Below are 21,916 nucleotides of genomic sequence, written 5' to 3' on the forward strand. Positions count from 1 at the left end.
TCCGTTTTATTATAATGTAGTGCAATGAGGTAAAATTCATATTGAAAAGAGCCCTTTAACATGTAGGAATTATTGATCGAAACCACACCTGCCACAGAACTTTATTTGCATTTGAATATCGCGCCTTACCAATCAATATAACAGGTGTGCCCCTACTTGGGAAGTGAAACCGTGTGCAGCTACAAAAATGGGTGATTGTATTCAAATGAGTATAACTCGAGTTTGCTGTCTGCAATTGCAACAATTTCTTTTTTTATTTAGACGTGTAGAATTTGCTCTTCTCAGTGGTATTTTCATTTTTAGCAGATTCCTTGCAGATCTTGAGTTACAGCCCCTCAAACATGAGTTTACCTCTTTTTGACTCAGCCTGTATGTGCCCACAGTTTTGTCTTTGGCATGTCGCTTTCTTGAAATATCACCAAAGATATCAATTTTGGGGAAAACGCCCCAAAATTTAAAACAAAAATGAACCTTCCAAAATAAATACACATTTTACCCTGATGTGGCAGTGACGTCAGTGTGCATTACAACGCTATCCTGGGAGACGTTGCAGGAATGTTAGGATCCCCGCCTAAATTGGTATTTATTGAAATAATTATTTTATATTCCAAGCATTTGCATGTATTCTGGAACGTATCTGGATGGTGATTTGAACCAATGACCTTCCGAGCGAAAACCGGGGGGGGGTTGAACAACCTTGTTTAAATTAATTTTTATCTACGTGCTTTACGTTTTGAACTGCGCGTGTTTAACAAAATTGTTCAAGGAAGTGTACAACCATTTTATACGGCGTTTTATACAGCATATATCTCGGTTTATACGCATGCGTAAACCATACACATCATACCCACTGTTACTAAAAAAATCCCACAATAGTGGCATTTGAAAATAGGAGTACAACCAAGTTATGGACGTTTATTGTTAGTGTCTATCTCAGTAACGTATCGTGGCAGAGAAGTAGCCCAATGTTATACAGCGGCATTGGCAATATTAATTTTCTCCTTGCAAATGCTTTGCAAAGCGTAGTAAGGCATTTCTTAGTCATTATTACCAGTTGTGCTATTATTCATTAACTCGTAACGGAAATGTAGGCGACGACAGGATCTTATTCAAATTATGGTAAGTGTATTATGAAATAAACTGATAATACTTAAGATGCTAATGATTTTGAGCAATCTTTTTTTATTATTATTATAATCACAATTAAAGCCATACTGTAACATTTCTATAAGAAATAGATTGCTTTTCTTTTCCACCAAATGTTAGTTGTCACTCTTTGATATATCCCCTGTTATGTTTAAGCCCCACTAAGGCAAAACAAAGAAACTCGCCATTTAATTCTAGCGTCTATGTCGATAACCATTGCGTGTCATTTACTCCGTCGATTAAGACTGAGGTCGGTCCTTTAATGCTTTATGACCATCCCGTACTGTATTATGAACGCGTTTGACTAATATTTTGATCATGGGATAAAACGACGGGAAACGAAATTCTATTTAAATATCACATTGTGTCACAATTACTGTACAGCGAAGGCTTTGATTTTGAACTACAATACTGTCATGTAAAAAGGGTGCCTTCCTCAGTAAATGTTACAATATGGCTTTCAGGCGTACAATATAACAAGTAAACGCTTGACTTAGACGAAGGAGGCAAGGAACACTTTCTGGAAATAAAACAAGCGTATAAGGAACATTTCTGACCCCATGCCGACGCCGAACAGGTAGAGGTAAGATTCGTGATCCTACCCTATATAGAGGATTGCGGCAAACGTTCAGCAAGGCGGTGCTACAAGTTCCTATGGTTTGGTTAGTAGAACGGTGTATCCGTTCCAAAAATAATCCATTTCTAATCGACGTCTCTATATCAGAAAAGGTGCATAAAAAAGACGAAATTATTGTTTTGTTTAAATAATTATAGGTTGATTATCGTGGACAATTTTGCTTGTTTGAATGATTTAATAAATAAGTTTTGCTTTTTCTTTGCCACCCAGAGTTGTTCTGCATGCTATACTTGTATATGATAATCTTTTCATGTAATTTTATAATGTTAAAAAGTGCAATATTATGATAAATGTTTTTACTGTGACTTTTATATATGCAATTTTCTTAAATAATGTAATTCCAATTCTATATTTTTGTGTGTGTCTTATAATGTGCAATTTTTTGCTTAAATATTTAATTCTGTTTGTTTTATATGTGTATTTTTATATTGTAATTTATTGTATGTAATTTGGCCCACGGGCCACGAATTTGCAATAAAATAATATCAATCAATAATATCAATCAAATTTGATTTACCAACATGGTGAAGTATAATCATTTCCTACACCTTCAGAGTTGCCCATTTGGAAAGATCATGATAAACATGCAAACGTTGGTTAAACCTACGTAGCTGAAGTTCATTGTGGTGGCTACTAACCCTCTTAATGCATCTAAATAAATGTCATATTCGTGATTATGATGCTATGGATCAAGAGGTACCCCTAATGCCAATTTAATAAAAGCCATAAAGTTAATTATGCCGACTTACTACTTGGAAATGGCAATTATTATTTGATATATTCTAACCACTTCTTTGAGCGCAATGGAGTGAAATATTAGTGACCATCTTCCTTGGTAAGACGATTACAAATTAAAAATAAATAAATTATGAGCTAATATTAAGCAAATTTTACAAACTCATATAGGCTATAATGAATTTTGTATTTTTCCACTTTTTTAAAATCATTTTTATTTTGTTTTTTGTTTGACCAATCCACTACAACTCTTGAAAGCAGGTTAATGAGAAATAAGAGAGCGTATGGAAGCATCTTCTTATTCGATGTATACATGTATTTGTTTTGAGCTTATATTGAACTTTCTATTATTGAAAATATTGTGTATATTAATTAAGCAATTGCAACGTTAATTAATTTCATGGCCTCGTTAAACTTTAAATACTGAACGCACCAGAAAATATTTATCATTATCTTTGTATGCGTGTTAAATTATTAATACATTCAGTACCAGTCAGATAATAGTACGAGGGTCGGTCAGTATTTCGGAATTATTGTATTAAAGGGCATATCTACTGCAAAAACAAGTGAAACTCCATTCGAAGAGAATAACTATTACGTTAGAAGTTGACACTAGTTGCAATTTTTTTATTCGTATTTCTCCTGAAAAAGGAGAAATTGTGTTGGTAAAATATTGCCTCGTACGGTCCTCCCCCCGTTCGAAGCAAAATTGATTTCCATTACAGGAGACTGATGATGTACAGTAAATTAAGAGTAAATGTTTACAAGCAGTTACATAGACATGGGCCCTCGATATGAGCTCTTTTGAAATTCAGTCATGTATATAATGCGCGACCTTGTAGCACGAGAATTTGTGAAGGTTCAACAAAAGGTTAGTTCCTGTGCCATTGAAATTGTTTATTTGCATAATAAATACAATATGGATATGTCACGGTCAAATTCTAAGTTCGTGTACGGTAACATTGATCTAAATACTTTTTTAAATTTTTAGTCCAAATATTTCTCATCAACTTAATATACATATGAATTGTAATCACAATTTACTAATATATAATAAAGAAGCGGTCTGATTTTATCCATATGTGTAAAAACCATTAAATTTGTAATACTTAATTCAGAGGTTTTTTTTCTGATAACAAATACGTTCTGTGCATTGAGCGTGTTGACAGTGCATTCTCTCAAAGCTGGCACACTTTATTCATGACATCACAGTAGTTTCTTGGTCAAATCTGTCTCGTTCGAAGGAACTCACCACTTGCAGTTGGTTTTAGCGGAATATCAATTTTAAACGACTTATTTTCTCAAAAAAGGAGTCATTTTCATTGTCCTCATAATAATACAAATAACAAATGTTTATGAGTGCAATGGTAAGAGTTGAAAAATGGAATGTTCCATTCAACGAAGCGAAGATGAGTTGAATGGAACATTATATTTTTCAACAAATGAAAATATTCTTTCCATTGCACGAATGAAAATGCATTCATTATTTGTTTTATATGACATCTAAGTAGATCTTTGCCATTTGATTGGTTGATTGGAATGGCCTTGCCTTGTTCGAGTTTTAAAAAAAACCCGTATGAATCGTAGACGTGTATAGGCCTTTTTTAGCAATATATTTTTGTATCACTCAAAAATAAGCCATTAAACATGTACAAAAGTATTATTATGGGCCTATTTTTTATTTATATTAGGCTTTTCTTACGCGAAATAAAATTTAAGCTTACCTAACCATAGGGACTAACCAATGCGTATTGTAAGCTTATCATGCTTATTGTAAGTTACCTTTTCACTTTCTTGTTTCCCAAACATGCCAAAGAGAAAAATCGGAATAGACCTATTCGCAGCTTTATTTGTAGATGTGGATTATATTTATAACGGTTATTCATCATCCAAAATTGCCACAAATTAATTGGGTTGTTTTAATCTCCCGTAACTCGGTATACTGCTAGTATTGGCCTGAAAATCGGACTGAAAAAACATGCAATCTCGCTATGCAATAGATCGTACGGAATATAACAAAAATGCACGGTGCATATAACGAAAATGCACGGCGCATATAACCAAATGCCACGGTAGGGACGTAGGCATGTGACCAACAATCAACCAATCAAATGACTTAAGGATATACTTATTAGGTGTTATGTAATATTAGCTTGCCAATGATATGATGTTGTCCGAGCAATATATGACCTTTAAATAATTAAACAGATCAAGTTAAATCTATATAAGATATCACACCACCAAATAAATCCCCATAGAGATATGTACTAAATTCGTCTCAAGAAAACGCAATTTTTTCTTCGCAAGAGCTACTCAGATCTTAACGACAGCTATGATGGTTGAAATTAGCCCTAGCTTGATCCCTCTGACTGGGATAAAATATAGGTTGACCGTCATTATTTTTTACGACTGGCCTTCGAAGTCTATGATGTCTGAGAATTACCTAATTTACCTTCAAAATCATGCCAGTGTTTCGGTACAGAAATGACTGCTTACAGTCATTAAAAATACTCGATCTCTCCCATCTGTGGTACACTTGCAGGATTTGATATTACTAATCATGACCAATCCAAATTAATAGCCAAAGTTATGCAAATTTCTGCTCATTTTAATGCTTACTTTAGGTTATGCATTTTTTTTGAGAAATGCATTCAGGGCGCACGACCGTATAATACTATTTGGTGGTGTGAAATCATAAGATATGGAATACAAAGCAAGGAAATAAGACCCCTGACGATGCAATTTTATACCGTTTCAGAGTACCATGTGGCGCAGTTGGGAGAGGAGGAATCGCTTACAGATGATAACATGTCTTCTTTTTAGCATACATGGTATTATTATAGTAATGTATAAAATAATAAAAATGTTTTGCACAATGAACGTTTACTTTTCCCAGGCGCCGACATTGTCCAGTGCAATGACGTCCTATAATACAATGAAGGCTGACAACAACTGAGTACAAGTAACTATGACGTCATTGCACTGGACAATTTCGGCGCGGGAATTTTGAATATCGCGTGTTGAGCGCCGGCTGTTTTTATTCGTTTTAATGGTCAATATGAGTTTGTTTCAAATAAAACCACGTGATTCGCGCTTGATTATTGCTTTTCTATAAGTCATAACGTAGTGATTACCGGAGTTATCCTTCAAGGAACATTTGGATCTTCAGATTTCATGCAAATTAAGCTCCTTTCCGCTTCAGTATTTTTTTTTCAAATTTTTATTTTAAGTATTTGAAGTGTTCTAAGTAAAAATGCAACATACTGAAAAATACGTTTAAAATTCAGAGAAAAAAAGATTGCCTGGATTATACTTATTCATCAGTTTTGTTACCAATAGTCTCTTCCCAACTGTGCGTACTTGAGGAACGACCAGATCCAGCAAGAGGAGGAGCTTTGCGATGGTCGCTACCGTACAAACAGAGATGTCATTGCCAAGGAGTTGTAGCCCCTCGGAAGCCTACCCAAGTATGTGCTGTCTATGAAGACGGAAGCGGCGATATGAAACTATGGTTTGTGGATGATCCTACACCACTAACCAACCGTATGCATTGGAACAAAGAGACTCTTGATATCCTACTAGAGCGACAGGAATATTGTGGTAAGTACATACCGTATAATAATACACTATTTTACTGCTTTTAAAAGAATTAATCAGAGTTCCGCGTTCAGATTATTCGACTTGACTCACAAGTTTTACAGTCTAAAGCGCAGCGTGCGGAGCGGAATCTAAAGTCAGGTTTAAAGACATAAATTCTAACAACAGTGAGAATTATTCACTTATGAGCTGTAAGTTGATGTAATCATAAAGAGCATAATCGAGCACATGTCATTATTTCATAATTATGCTAAACTTCCAATATTTAGCACATTTTATTTTCTTGTGTACAAAATCCATTTTCATTGCATTATATTTTCCAGAATCAAATGAGTGTTCTTCGAATCCTTGTGAACACGGAGGTATTTGTTATGATCGAATAGGGGAATACTTTTGCGCATGCCAAGACGGATTCTCTGGGTCTCGATGTGAGAAGGGTAAGTCTTAAATACAATTTAATGTCCGTTGTAAGGATATATACATGTAAAGGCATCATTGGAAGTTAAAAAATAAGCTTCAGTTATTTGACTAGTACTAAATGACCATATAATAACATAATGAATTACAGCGAAATGCGCGCAAACGCGGAAAAAACAAATGTCGTGTCCACTTTTAGAAAAAAATGTTAAAGTATCACACATCCCGATCATAAATAATTAGTATGATCATGGAAGTAAGAGACATGGAAGCTGGTCAAATACTACATCAAAGTGAGTATCATACTTGCCGCAATACTGAACAAAAGAAGTACAGGTGGAAGGGGAACAACCGAGTCAACGCATGGTTAACGTGTACCATGTCTAAAATCAAAGTTCCCGCTTAAAAATCAATAGCAGTACGAAGTCGTGTACTAAGTCCTGACAATGGGCTGTGTTATATTACCGCAGTGCATGACTAGTTTTATGAACACAAACAGATTTTATAAAATCCCTACGTAATGATCAGAATGCTATCAGTTTAATTTATACAATTTTATTAAAGGTATGTAATTATGTAAAAACCTACCGATTAAATGTATATATGCTAGACTCTCAGATAGCAGTTTTAAAACAGAAAATGAAATGAAATACAATTTATTTTACGCAGAATGTAAAAATAATACCCGACCCTGGAACATTCTGGTCAACAGCAATTTCGGGCAGCCCGGGCACACAAATAGATGCGGGATTAATTTTATAATGTAACGCATGTGCCAAGTGCGCATATCAAATTTTACGGCTAATTAGCGGTTTAGAAGTAAATGCATGGTTTCCAATATTTTGAAATTAAGAAAATCTGCAAGTCTAGGGTTGAACTCGATATTTTGATTGGATATCTGTAATTATGGATTACAAATCTAACATCCCTGTCACTTTTTTCCGAATATAAACAACATACTTAATCAAGAAAAAACACGTTTTTTGCTCATAATAATAAACCTGTAAAAAAACGAACTGGCAATAAAGGCGGCAAGTATGATCCACATCAAAGACACGCTGACTACATTGTTATCACAATAGCTTGATACGGACCCTCTATAGAATGTTACGTAAATAATTCAATAGGTGTTGGATCGACCAGCTTCCATGTCTCTTACTTCCATGGTATGATGCAGCGGCTATTGGTTGTTGAAAGTTGTTTCATTTATTAAAACACATTGCGTGGGTATATGAAGGTGATTAATGATTTATCAGGATATTTTTGCCGGAATACAATCTTTTTGTCTCGGGTGGCTACACTATAAACACCGTTCTTAGTGGACGTTGGTTAAATCTCAATCTGGTGTCCAAACTTAGGCACACATAACAGGTATTGGTTTGTTTATTGAATTAGATAATTGTCTGCATCAACTTGGTATGGAAGATAAGCGAATTGACAATGGACAAATCACAGCGTCCAGTGTGTGGAGTTCGGGTCACGGTCCTCAAAATGCAAGGTTGAATCATCAAGAAAGTCATGGTGAAGTGCTAGTGGTAGGATCATGGGTGGCTGCAAACACTGATGTCAACCCCTGGATACAAGTAAACATGCGCGCCATAATGTGGGTTAGCGGAGTGATGATTCAAGGAAGAAATAGCCCAACATTGTTTCAGTGGGTGACGAAATTCAAAGTAGCATATAACATGTATGGCTCAGAATGGAAACAAGTAAAAACGTCTGATAACCAGGAAGATTTGGTATGAAATATAAAGAAATATACCGTTTTGCATACAAAAGAAAACTGTTTTTTGTTACAAAGTATTAATATAAACAGACATAAACATGACAATGAAGTTAAGATACCACCGTCATTTAAAAATACTACACACAAAAGTTAACCGTACACTTAAAAAACCCAATATCTTAAAGACACCAACCCTAAAGCTAATGGAAAATTTCATTTTGGGTTTTGTGATACCTCATTCGACATGATGCAACTTATACCAATTTGAATAAAAAAAAGTACATTTCAAAAGTGACAGAGGTTTACACAGCTAATGAGTGTGATCTGTCACACTGTGATGAGCCCGTAATAAAAGTCGCAGGGAGTCGTCCTGAAGGAAGAAATATCCCAAATGTTTCATTTTTGCAATCCTCTCTTTTCCATTCAAAATGGTATAACTTGAGGGAATAAAGTCGCATAGTCGTTCCGAATGAGGTGTCAAAATACACAGAATAAAATAAATCATCAACTTAATTCTAAAACTCGGTAATTAATTTAGATATAATTGAACTATTATACGCATATCAATATTATAAGATTCACTTTTAATTATTTGAACTGGTTTACCTTTCGGAAAAGCAGGGACCTATAATATTGGACATTTTCAAAGTGTATTTTCTTTAACCATTTCTATGCACGGTTTCTATGCAGATTTCAATAGCTTAATAATTCTTAGATTTATACCGTATAATCATGATAATAGCAGCAGTTTATGAACTACTATAGTCTTTGACTACTAGCTTGGCTTACCACCGCTGCTTTAGGGTAGATCCCGTCTATGGAGCAATAATGGATCTCTCGAAAAGCCAGCATTTGATAAGGCCCGTTTCTGCGACCCTTCAGATCCAATTCAGAGAACGCTTTTTCGTAAACGCTGTCCCGCAATGGATACACGCTAAATGTGTCTTCATCCACAGGCGTTCTAATTCTTCGTCGATTATGCAGTGTACAAATTGATGAAGCAGATGATTCTGCCTCTCAATCTCAATTTTCTTCCAGCTACATGTTCCCATAATCTTAGACTGTCGTCCGTAGCTAAAAGCTAGATGAGCCGTACGAACCCCAAAATCGCGTTCCTACCGGCAAGTTTGCGTAAAAGTTGGCAACCAGCTTATTTTTGTTAATTTGAGTATGCTGAACTAGAAATGACCCCATAGCATCGTATAGGGGGCAAAATTTATTTGATTCCAATGACACTTTCAAATATGACCATAAATGGTCCCACGGATCCCGGAAATGTAATGTTTGTGCGTGAACGGTAGTTAAAAAGTGTTGTGGCACAAAAGGTCTAAGGTCGATTCGCTTGTCAAGTCCAAGTTGCTTCAATTTTCGTAAAAGTTGAGCAAAGTATTCGCTTAGGTTAGAGGTTTCAGAAAAAGAATAGTTTGCACTACCTGCGATGTCTAGCAAAGAGTTAAAGATATGTAGGATTCTGTAGGATTTTGTATTTATTTATCATCTATCTCCTGGAATTCACATCGCACATAGTAAAAACTTTCCTGAATCTCTTGAACTTGAGGAACAGTTTGCATCCATTTTACGAAAATCGGAGCAACTTTTATTTCCCCCTCTACAGCATGCAAATAGACCTTGGACCTGTTGAGCCTCATAAATTGGTAGGTATATGTCCTACACGCAAATGTTACATATTTTGTGATCCCTAGGCCCAGACAATTAATTTGCGAAATCCAAAAAGGGGGCCTTTCCGGGGGAACATACCCGTAAGGTCATGGGTGTTAAGTTGCCCCCTCCCCGGAATATCATATTATTCAGTGAATGTAATGTTGAGTTTTGTTGGACTTACAAGGACTGACCTACTAATTTCAATTGAATCCTTGCATTTCACCCAATTGCCACCAATGTTTAGCAGTCCACACCGAATGATCTCCGTTACATCACTTACATAAAATACCCGAAGGTATTTCGTAATGTATTCCTTGCATTGCTTAATCTTATTATGCATTTTTTCTTCTGGATTTACTACAATACTTTGTTTTATATTGAATGCGATGTTTATTATAACCTCAAAGCATGTCTTTTCTGTTCAGGTTTTTGATGGCAACTCTGACAGGGACACCGCAGTCACTAAACTGTTTCCTTCAGCGGTTCAAGCAACTATGATCAAGATACGACCCATTGAGTGGCACAACTATGTTAGCATGCGATTTGACCTCATAGGATGCGAAGGTGGGCCAATAGAGTATGTGACATTTGATTCTGCTGTGCCTGAACATATTTTAATATGACATTGTGTTATTTAAACAACAGACTTTCAACTTTTTTCTCAATCATAAATGCTTTTTGTTGTTCGCTGGTATGTTTTACATGTTGACATACATTTTATAGGTCATTGAGATGTGGTTTTGTCGTGGTACAACATTAACTTCTATGCACGCGAAAATGGGGCCTCTTGCATATTCATTCATTCATTCATTCATTCATTCATTCATTCATTCATTCATTCATTCATTCATTCATTCATTCATTCATTCATTCATTCATTCATTCATTCATCAGTCTTTATTTTATTCAATTTAAAATACAACAGCAAACAAACAACACAACGGGAAGATACACAGAACGGGAAAATACACAGGAGGCGGGATGGCCTAGCGGATGTACAAAATGAATGGGGAGATACTCAGAAGGCCGGATGGCCTAGTGGGTGTACAACCCCTGTTACTTTCCTATTCGGCAATGATGACAATTTTGTCATTCTTGTCTATTTACAAACACAGAAGTAGATAAAATACCTGTCATATGTGTTCCGGTTAGCAGTTATCTAAACACTCAACTATCAGAAGGGTATTGAATGAAACGATGATATCGAAATGCAAATGGCGATAGCGTGTGTATTGCGTACCGGAACAACATGGTGGTTAACGAAGTGAAAGGCACAGGGAAAGACTCTGCTATATTCCATTGTGTCGTATCGTGGGGTACCGCGAATAAACAACTTTTCGAGAAAATCGGGTTTGAAGAAATGCCAATATAAAATCGAGTTGTGTAAATCATACATTCATTATATTTTGGAATTGATGTGAATTAAGAAATATCTCCAAGTAAAGCTTTACGCAAACACACCTGAGCAAGCTTTACCCAGTTGATGACCATAATTATGTTACCCCTTTTTACCCAAGTGTTGTGTTCTGTGTTACCCAACGTTGCTTATATAGTTTTTTTCTAAGAGTATAACTGGGTTTTGATTTTATTACTGTTAACTAATATGTACTTGGCGCAAGTAAAGTAGTTATATACAACAGGAATTTAAGCTTGAAATGCGAAATTAATGAACGCCTTTTATCATGCTAGAAATACCCAAAATGCCGTTGTTGTAACTTAATTCCCTCATTCAAAGGGGTACCGTGTATTACATGCTAGAACGTCTATGATCGGTCAAACATATTTGGCGTTCGCAAAAACTCGCTAGAAACACCAACCACTTTCTTGTCTAATGCGACTCATAATTCGGGCCATGTAAGCGTCGAACATTTGACCATTGGCCAAGAGCTTGATCTCTGTCTTTACACTACTACTACTACTACTACTACTACTACTACTACTACTACTGCTACTGCTACTGCTACTGCTACTGCTACTACTGCTACTACTACTGCTACTACTACTACTACTACTACTACTACTACTACTACTACTGCTACTACTACTACTGCTACTGCTACTGCTACTGCTACTACTACTACTACTACTACTACTACTGCTACTGCTACTGCTACTGCTACTACTACTACTACTACTACTACTACTACTACTACTACTACTACTACTACTACTACTACAATCTAAATTTTGCAACGGTTAATGTAGTTGTGAACAAATAATTGAACCGTTTGTTGTACTCGCTTGATGCTACGTACTTTGAATAAACCTGTGTACATGCAGTGCGTATATATAATTACCATCAAAAGGCCATGTGTGTCACAATTGGTATTTTGGTAAAGGGCTTGTTAGAAGACAATTTCTTTGCTCTTTATACTAATTTATACCCGAAAGTATGCGTTTGTATTTTCAGGACAATTATGTATTAACGCAATATAAATAGCCAAGAAATTACTTTTACCAATTACGAGCCCTTTTCTAAAATACAATTGGCACCTATGGCTGTTTTATTGGATTTTTTTTTCATACATCACTGTATGTACACAGGTTTATTCAAAGTGCATTATTATTATTATTATTATTATTATTATTATTATTATTATTATTATTATTATTATTATTATTATTATACTAATACTACTACTGCTAATAATAATATCCTATTAATGGTTAACATTCAATGCTAATCATCTTTCATGTGAAAGTAGGGTCTTGTTATACATGACATGTACATGTATTTTGTCTAGATCCTGAATGGCAGTTGGTTTTCAAAGCTGTGTCCGGTATCGCTTCTGCACCAATGAACAGCGACGGATTCGATGAATATGATCCTTACAAAGTATGGCAAAGAAACGAACCCGGCATTGAGGAAATTCCAGAAGCACGTCAACTCACTACGAATTTCACGGGGCATTACAAGAGCTCTTTTGCTGTCGACTGGGAGACCCGGAATATTGACAAGGTTGGAATTAAATCGATATGATGTCAAAATATGTTAGGAAACTATTGACAAGTAGAAAAAGTGATACAGCCTGGGAATCGAACTCGGGACCTCAGGTTTACGAGACCTGTACCTTAACCACTCGGCCTCGGGAGCTACATGAATAGGATGCTTGAAATATACAAACCTATATTCGGTTACCTACAACAACAACAACAACAACAACAACAACAACAACAACAACAACAACAACAACAACAACAACAACAACGACGACAACAACAACAACATTGATACGAAAAACAACAACAACAAACAAAGCAATAGCAATTAGCATTTAAAGGTGGAGAAGTAATAACCCCTCGAATCATGATTTAATCTATACGCATCACTCATGGTAAGTCTGGCGACCACAATCGACCCAAAGGACGGAAAACGCTGGTAATAGATAAAGGAAAAATTTATGTAAGGAAATGAATAAAATATAATAAATATTATATGGCACTTTCTTGTATATTTCAGGTTATGGTAGTATTGCTTGACTATACCGGTGTGGAATTAATGACTCTACAGTTTAATGGAACTGACTCAAACAGCTCAAATTGGTTTTCAAAAGACCGTTTGCTCTCCTCACCATATGATGATATTGATAGTGAACCTCAAAACTACTTCTCGGTGGAAGGGTAAGTGAAACAATGCAAAATGGTCGGACATCCGTCTTAAATCTGACCCCTCTCCCAAGCTGCGGTCTGAGAGGCTGTCACCTCATGGTTATTTTGATGTGATCATTTATTGAATTTTCTAACAAAACATAATGAAATGTTCATTTCTAGACCTGCACAGTACCAGCAGCTATAACACTAATATGTATATATATATACATTCATTTGTGGCTATTTTTAACATCGATTTTCGTTTCGTTTTCGACTTATTCATCTTTTTCTTATTTTTTGTAATAATTTGGTATGTGTGCATATTGAGGGCGCTATTATTTTTAGCCAAATAAAATAAGTTATTCCTTACATTTCATGATAATAAGTTTTGTGAAAATTTCCTTGTTACGTGTTACTCTTTTTCTGATGTTTTAGTTGCCATTAAAACGATTTAAGATAAATAGCGCCATCAGTGTTTACTATTACTTTCAAATGGCGTAGTTTTACATGCCATCAAACAAGCGTGACCTCCCTTTTATTCAAGCCACAAATAACTCACTTAAACCACTGAGTTTTAGAACGTCCTGAATATTAATGTAGATGCTTTCAGGACATGAAACACTAGATAGAAAAAAATACGTAATAGGAAAAATAAATCACCTATTTTAGATATCTTGATCAAGTGTGTAATTTGTTGCTTTCTTGATTCGACCGTGACTCCTGTCTAGTTATGATATTAATAATAATATTATTAGTTATTCTAGTTATTTTAGTTTTATTTTAAAGGGTGCAGGTTTTAAATGGAGTCGCCCATCCAGTTATCTTCACTTAAAATTCACTACCTATGTGGAAAATTAACGTATTGTCTTCCATAGGAGTTTAAAGGATTTCAAATGGAAGGGCCCATTGTCAGGGTTGCGTTATTGTTATTTGTGCAACGAAATTGTGCAACATGAAAAGATAAAATAAACCTCAAACGCATTAGTAAATAAAAAAAAACAGCAAGCACAAAACGTTTTCGACATCATTCGCAAAAGGTTATAAAAGGTTGTCAGAAAACGTTTAAATGTCGGGTTATATAAATGGTACATTAATGGTATAAAACGTTTTCATAAACATTAAATAACATTTGTTGGTAATTTACTGCACAGCAAACACAAAATGTTTTACAGAAAACTTTAAATGTTGGGTTATATAAAGGGTATAAAAACGTTTTAATAACATTCAAAAAACATTTTTGAAAACTTGGTACAAATCATTCTAAACAGAATGTTATTTTGGGGTTGAAAAAATATTTTTCAAAAAATGTTTGCCCAAAATATTTACAATCACGTTTTTAAATTGTTTTCACGACCTTTATATAACCCGACATTTAAATGTTATTAAAACGTTTTGTAAAAAAAAACATTTTAAGAACATTTCTGTGTTTACTGGATGCAAATATTTTAACATAATGTTATTTAAGTGTTGACAAACTATTTGGCCAAAAATTTTTGCAAAAATAGTTTACAATGACATTTCGAAAACATTTAAAAAATATTGTTGGAGTGTGTTTTCATACAAAATGTTTTAAAACGATTTCATGACCTTTATATAACCCGACATTTGAATGTTATTAAAACGTTTTTACCTAAACCAAAACCCAAAATATAACTTATTTAAAACGTTTTAATAAGGTTTTTGTGTTTGATGGGAAGATGGTGCTTTTTTTGTTGTTCTTGTTTGCTTGCAGAGATACTTTTGTTGAAAGACGATGGTTTATAAATATGAACTACTACGGTTGCGATAACGACGCTGGTTGGATGGTTGTAGCTTATGATTTTACACCAGATTGTGCCTGGGAAAGGAAGAACCTGTTACCAGCTTTCCTCTACAGTTTGAAAACGACTTACATTAACTGGAATAATAATACCGGTAAGATATAATGGTCTATAATGTATATAGTGAAGGCACCACGAAATCCCACGTCACCATAGCATTGAATTGCCAATATGCCAGTTGTCCCAGATTGGACTATTTGTTGTGATTTACAACTGAGCCGTAAGTATTGAACTTGGTCTTTGGATGGTCAATATGTTTTGTTTAATGAGTTCCTTTTGTTGGGACTTAAAATGGTGATGGGGTAGAATGTTTTTTGCAAAATAAGGTTGAATTCAAATTTGAAATATAATTCCGACCAAAATAGATAAGGTTGTTTGTTTTTAGCCAGAAATTGTTTCCAGATTAATTCAAGCTACAAAATTAAATAGATTTGTGAACTCCACATGCATTGTAAAAAACATATTTAAGAAAAGTACATTTTTAAGGTCTCAAATAAATGGGTATGAATGCAATGCAGCAAATACATGCAAAAATCATTATACCTTCGATATACAAAAGATAACGGATTATTAAAGCTGGAAATGCACTAAAATTAGCACGTGTCTTATTGTTACTTACCTACATGTTTTAGCTGAGCTAGTTTTGGGCCTTTCAATTTATTACGCGATGGTGTAAACGTAATGTTGAGATGTGGTGTTGGAGGAAGATGATGAGAATATCGTGAAAGGAACATAATAAATGAATTTGTTAGAAATGAAATTGGAGTACATACTACCCTGTGCCCAAAAATAGAACGCTTCAAACTGCAGCATTTCTAGACGAGACAATATCAACAGGGTCACAAATACCCCGTTTACGTTGGGCGAAAGTCGTAATCGAATTCACCAAAGTCGTAATCGACTTAATTCGTATCATACGTGTAAATAGATACAGTCGTAATTAATCGTAATTCAAAAGTCGTAATTCCAATGATTACTTGTATCATCATTCATTTCAAGTGAATTCGAATAAGTCGTCATTAATTACGACTTTTCGCTAATGTAAACAAACGAATGAATCTGCTGTCGTAATTCAAAATACAGCTTAAGTTGATTACGACTTTTGCCCAATGTAAACGGGGTAAAAGAGTCAGCCATGACCCATAGGACGACGACAACGTAAATGCAAAAATCAAATTACAAAATGCTTTAAGCAGTTTAAAACAAGTTACATGTATTTTGTATCACACGAGGAAATAAAGGTCGGGTCAGTGGTCACATGGTTTAAGCACTTGAAATAGTAAAATGGATAATATATTAAAATACATGTGAGCCATTTCACCATCATTCCCTTCTCAAATTGATTGACAAATCAAAGGTATGGCCGATGGGCCATACCGGTTGTTGTCTTTATTGCAATTAATGTCGCCCATGGATGAATGAGCACTGCAACTGTTAAATAAAACGATAGTGGTAACATCCTACTTTACGAGCATAATTCACTGAAACCCAAAATAAGTGTAGATATTCTAATTAAAATGCATTTTAATGTTGTTGTTTTTCACAGACATCCAACCTCTTGGACTTGAATCTGGACTTGTAAAGGACATTCAAATCATTGCTTCGAGCTACCATCCTGATAATCGATTGGCTGAGTTTGGGAGACTCAATTATAATAACTACTGGGCACCTCCAACTAATGATTATATTACATACCATTGGCTGCAGGTTGATTTCCTCTCCGCTGTTGCTATAAATGGGATTCAAATCCAAGGAAATGGTGACTCGCAGTGGGTGACGCAGTTATCAATAAAGACTGGAAATGATGAGAATTGGTTGGCGCCATTTATGGAATCAAGCATCGAGAAGGTGAGAGCCTATAATTTGGATTACATTCATAGTGCTTTTCAATCGCAATCGTAACCCTTCACCTGATCCTATGAGGATGTCCTCGGTTTCCAATTCAGATTGCACAAATCGAGGATTCAGAACCAGAAAGCCTTACGGGTGGTCTTAACCCTGGAATTATGAAAACTTTCGGGCCTCATAACTGCTAAATTATTAGTCTAAAGAATATAAAAGTATACATTTTTAGAATGGCAATGACTTTATGAATTAATCTGTGAGGTCAAATTTGGGCCAAAATCCCCCAAAATGTGTTTTTTTTGTTACGTTGACCAAAACAAATGTTGGGCCAAAATTTGTTTTTATTGATTTTTAAAAACTAGATAAAAATATCTAGGACCCGTTTTGTAATTTTTGTGAATTCATTCAGTGATACCAGCGAAAGTGTACAAAAATTACATCGTGTATGAATTACTTCAAAGTAAAGGACTTACAGTAGTAAGTGTCATTGAGTATTTTGGGAATGAATATTAGGGAAAAAACGAAGAATACAGAAATATTGACAACGTTGAAGCCCTATTCAAATACATGTAGGTAATATCTCTATTTAAGGGTAGACGAGCTATTGTTGGTCGAAGCAGCAAAAAAAGAATCGATTTTCATTATCTTAATCAATATATTATTGAAAAATAACACTTTGATGCTTTGCAAATGTTCTTTCTGCAAATCATATACTTTGAAAACTTCCTTGATTTAATGTTGTTAATGAGTTATACGTTTTGCAAAAGTGTTATTGTTTCAGTCATCTTTACAACATAACTCAAGAACCACATGACCTACAAAAGCATATCTGTGATATTTGAATTCTTCTACACACAGTTTTAGCCAACGCTCACTACCGATGCTGTGAACTACCAAATCGAAACAGTTTAAATTATATGTCAACCGTAAGAGCAAAATAAGGGGAGACACAGATTTAGATTTCTTGATACTTGCGAACACTAATATGTATTCTTTCACTTGAAACTGATAAAATGCAACAAAATGTTAAAAAAAGATGCAAATTTAGAGTATTTTCACAAATAAGAACGTTTTGCGCATAATTTTGACACATTGTTACTAAAACGTCAATTTTTCACTTTTGACAACATTGCACGATTTTTGTAACAACATAACAATAACATAATATATGCAAGCAAAAGTTGAACGTTTGGCATTATCGTTTAGAGTACATCAAAGAGTAGGGAAGTGTTTATTATTGTTTAAAAAAAAAATTTAGCTTAGTAATAGCGTGAAAAATTGCTTTTTTCATATGTTTTTCAATATTTCGGTAAAGAGGCGTAGCTCATAAAAATTAAAAAACCTTCCCTAATTTTATGTCTATTCTTCATGAAAGGTTAACTTAAACTTATTAAAACTAGAACTTATTTTTCTTTACGTTGTCACAAACAAATTGGCGTAAAAGTGTATTATTGTGATTGTTGCAAAAACTAAAGATTTAAACAAAAATCTGACGTCACCATGTGATTCTTTTATTCCTTTCTAAATTATATGGTGTTATATACTTTGGACATAAGATTCAGAAATAATGATGCTCGAAAAAGTCCATAATTATTCTCTCGCATTATTCTGGCCTTAAATTACATTTTCTTTTTTTTTCTTTTTTGTTTTTTTGTTTTTGGTTGATTAGTATGGCGCTTTCAACTACTGAGGTTATTTGCGCCAGTACTCACTCCTTTGTCAAGTTGCACCTGTATAATTCCATTCAGTCACAATACGTAATTATCTGCTTCACTGCATCTTAGTTGTTTCTATCTTCTTCATGCCAAGCTCGTTGGATATCTCCTGCTGTAAATGCTCGTACAATAAAATCCAGATTTTTCCTTTGTCTACGTGGTAAAAACCAAACGGTGTCTCTTCAGAGCCACACCAGGCTGAGTCAGCCGAGGAAGGGCTAAAACGTGGTCAAAATACTTTGCATGATCCTCCGCTAGCTTGACTTCCTCGCATTCAAGCCTGTTCCCCAGAGCCCAAGTTTGCATTATCCATCCGACACCACGTGGCGGTGTGGGTTGAGTTGCCCGCGAGCAAATTACTATGCCAGCTCTGCGGGCCTTGCCGGACACATTCTCTTTTTTGTCATTTGTTTGTCTTTTATAAGCGGCTTTCGGCTTAAACACTTGCAGGCTATGTTAGCATATATGCTACTAACAAGTGTAAAATACTTAATTTTGATGACATTTATGATTTCTTCATCACTGAATAGGCCTTTGTGTGTTTTTACATTGTCCTTTACTGTTTATCAAGATCTTCACAGCAAATGTAAACGGCAATGATGTCGTGTATATTGAGTTTCCAGTCAAGATCTTTGCAAGACTGTTGCGTGTTGTTCCGAAAGTGTGGAATGAATGGCCTGCAATACGCATGGAAGTCATGGGCCTCTATACAGGTATGTGGACACATAATTATCACTACTAGCCAGTCAATATTCTTGAACAAATTCATCAGGACTGTTCATAGAGAATTGTTAGTTGTGATTTCATACGACTAGTCCAATAAAATTTTTGGCGATCTGATAACTGACAGAAAATGAACTGGCAACTTGCTTGCTAAGCAGCAGTCACCATCAGCTGTACACAGATCGTCATTACAATAATAGCATCGAAAAAGGAAACTGACAGTTTCCGAAACATAAGTAAGTGGATATTTTATTGGACTAGTTGTATGAAATCACAACTAACAATAGCCAGACAATACTATATTTATACCATGTTTTAAGAATCGAATCAGTTTAATCCTTTATGTATTTTTTCACTTTTCTATGACACTTGCCAAGTAATCAATGTCCTTTTTTTCTTTAAAAAAAAGGCATCACATAAAATGATATCAACATGCCTTCAGAACAGTTCCGTAGTATTACAGGCCGTATGTTGTCGGGAGTGAGGGGGTAGTGTGCCAAAGATAAACATTTTCCTTCTGCCCATCATTTTGGCCCAGTATTTTGCGTGGCGTTACTGCCGATGCATAATGCATAGTAGAATAGTAACTTGGATGACTTTGCATCCACACGGTACAGTGTCATCGCACCGATATATTCATGGCAGAAATAGGCATGATGGTAGATCGAATCCACTTGTTATTCACCAGCCACGCATGGCCATGTTATTCCGACCTGTTTAATAGTTTTGAGAAGCATAATGGGCTGAGGGACAGACTAAAGCTATTGACAATATAGCCTGGTGACTGACCTCTGTAGATGTGAGTGAGCCTGGTAGGTCCCACTGCGCTATAGTACCGTGTTATGTTCCGTAACCCGAGTGTTTACGAATGAGGGCAGCCGTATTTTTTTGTTCTGCACATAATTAGCCCGAATTTTTGTCAGGTTTTGATTTCAAAACGCAGATATTCACCATTTTCTACCCCGGTATCCAAATATTTATCTTCTGAATATCAAATCGTGCATAGCAGGTACACGTGTATTGATCCCGGGTATTGATTAAGTTTCCCTGCCTGTGCAATATGAATATTTACCCGGCGTTGTCGCTGTGCACGGGATGGTCCTCATCTAAAAGGATAAAATCAAAGCAAACACTCGAACAATCTACAATATTTCTATTACCTCGTACCACAATTTGTAAAATGATTATCGTAATGCTTGATGATCTTCACCTGATTACTATTTATGAATATTCATTACCACATTGTTTATTCTACAGATGTGGGAGAAGCCGGCATCTTTGCTATTTTTGTCCACACTCCTGGCAACTAGACTCAAAGAAGATAATACGTCATTAAGTGAAGCTAAAATATGACTTGAGTCGAGGAAGATAATGGTAATAATGGTAATTTTCTTCAGGATTTTTTTACGTGTGATGTACTAGACGAATGAAGAAACTGCATGAGTCTCTCTGCGATATGGTTTAAAAGGACTAGCCTGTTTAGAGTCTGGATGACTCGGCAATGCAAATTTAATGCTAACATTGAATAAATGCGGAATTATGTTACTAGTACATAGAACGTCTGACGACTCTATCTGAGGATCTAGCCTGAGTCCTACGGGGTCCAAAATGGCTCTCCACACCCAAATGAACAAATACAACTCTCTATACACAATGAACAAATACAATGGAGGACTCCGACTGCCATGCAAATTAGCATATGCCCTCTCAAGAATATGTACTCTGTGGTACTATTAAAGGCTGCCAGCTTCGGATGTCTGTGTAGTGATAAATATATGATTAATTACCATAGCAACGTATTTACAATGAAGCAAACATTGAGCAAGTCTGACTGATGTCACGCTAAGGTTGCAGTGATGTGGCCAGGATTCCCAGAATATCACGTGGACGAGTCTGCAGTATTTTGAGATCGGCGGCTGGCACATGTAGTTAATTGTTATTTGTGCACTCGGTTGATTTACTTGCATACATATCTGTTAGAATTCAAAATATTTTTAATAGAATTATATCATCCAGACAGGATGCAGCAGAATTTCACAGTTTTAGCTATTCACCCGAGTTCGCCATATATTTTAGATGCTGAAAAGTCACGTACAAACTTGAAGTTTACACACAATAAATTAATTCAACAGTTACATTTATTTTATAATGAAACGGTGTACTATGGAAAGCCGGCCATTTAACAGCTATATAATTGACGCATTTAACCTAACATAGAATTCGTATAATTATGAACGCCCTCTATCAAGGTCAGAACATCGTTTTAATAACAATACGATATTTAAATAAGAATTGGACCCAT

General features: G+C 35.3%; 1 protein-coding gene and 1 long non-coding RNA gene across 2 annotated transcripts; both read left to right on the top strand.

Annotated features, from left to right (window-relative positions):
• Positions 1-4,496: 4,496 nt before the first annotated feature.
• On the top strand, positions 4,497-17,008 carry LOC140139680 (uncharacterized; the record flags this gene model as incomplete). The annotated part of the gene is made up of 9 exons (XM_072161382.1): positions 4,497-4,521; positions 5,858-6,118; positions 6,439-6,552; positions 7,928-8,271; positions 10,346-10,484; positions 12,665-12,879; positions 13,381-13,541; positions 15,244-15,425; positions 16,878-17,008. Coding segments are annotated over exons 1-9 (1,572 nt in total), but the record flags the coding sequence as incomplete, so codon positions are not given.
• A 1-nt stretch (position 17,009) lies between these two features.
• On the top strand, positions 17,010-21,289 carry LOC140139759 (uncharacterized). The gene is made up of 3 exons (XR_011857179.1): positions 17,010-17,179; positions 19,463-19,604; positions 20,872-21,289. It is a non-coding gene; the product is annotated as an uncharacterized lncRNA (long non-coding RNA).
• Positions 21,290-21,916: the final 627 nt, after the last annotated feature.

Source organism: Amphiura filiformis, chromosome 18, assembly GCF_039555335.1.
Source record: "Amphiura filiformis chromosome 18, Afil_fr2py, whole genome shotgun sequence".
Lineage (NCBI taxonomy): Eukaryota > Metazoa > Echinodermata > Ophiuroidea > Amphilepidida > Amphiuridae > Amphiura > Amphiura filiformis.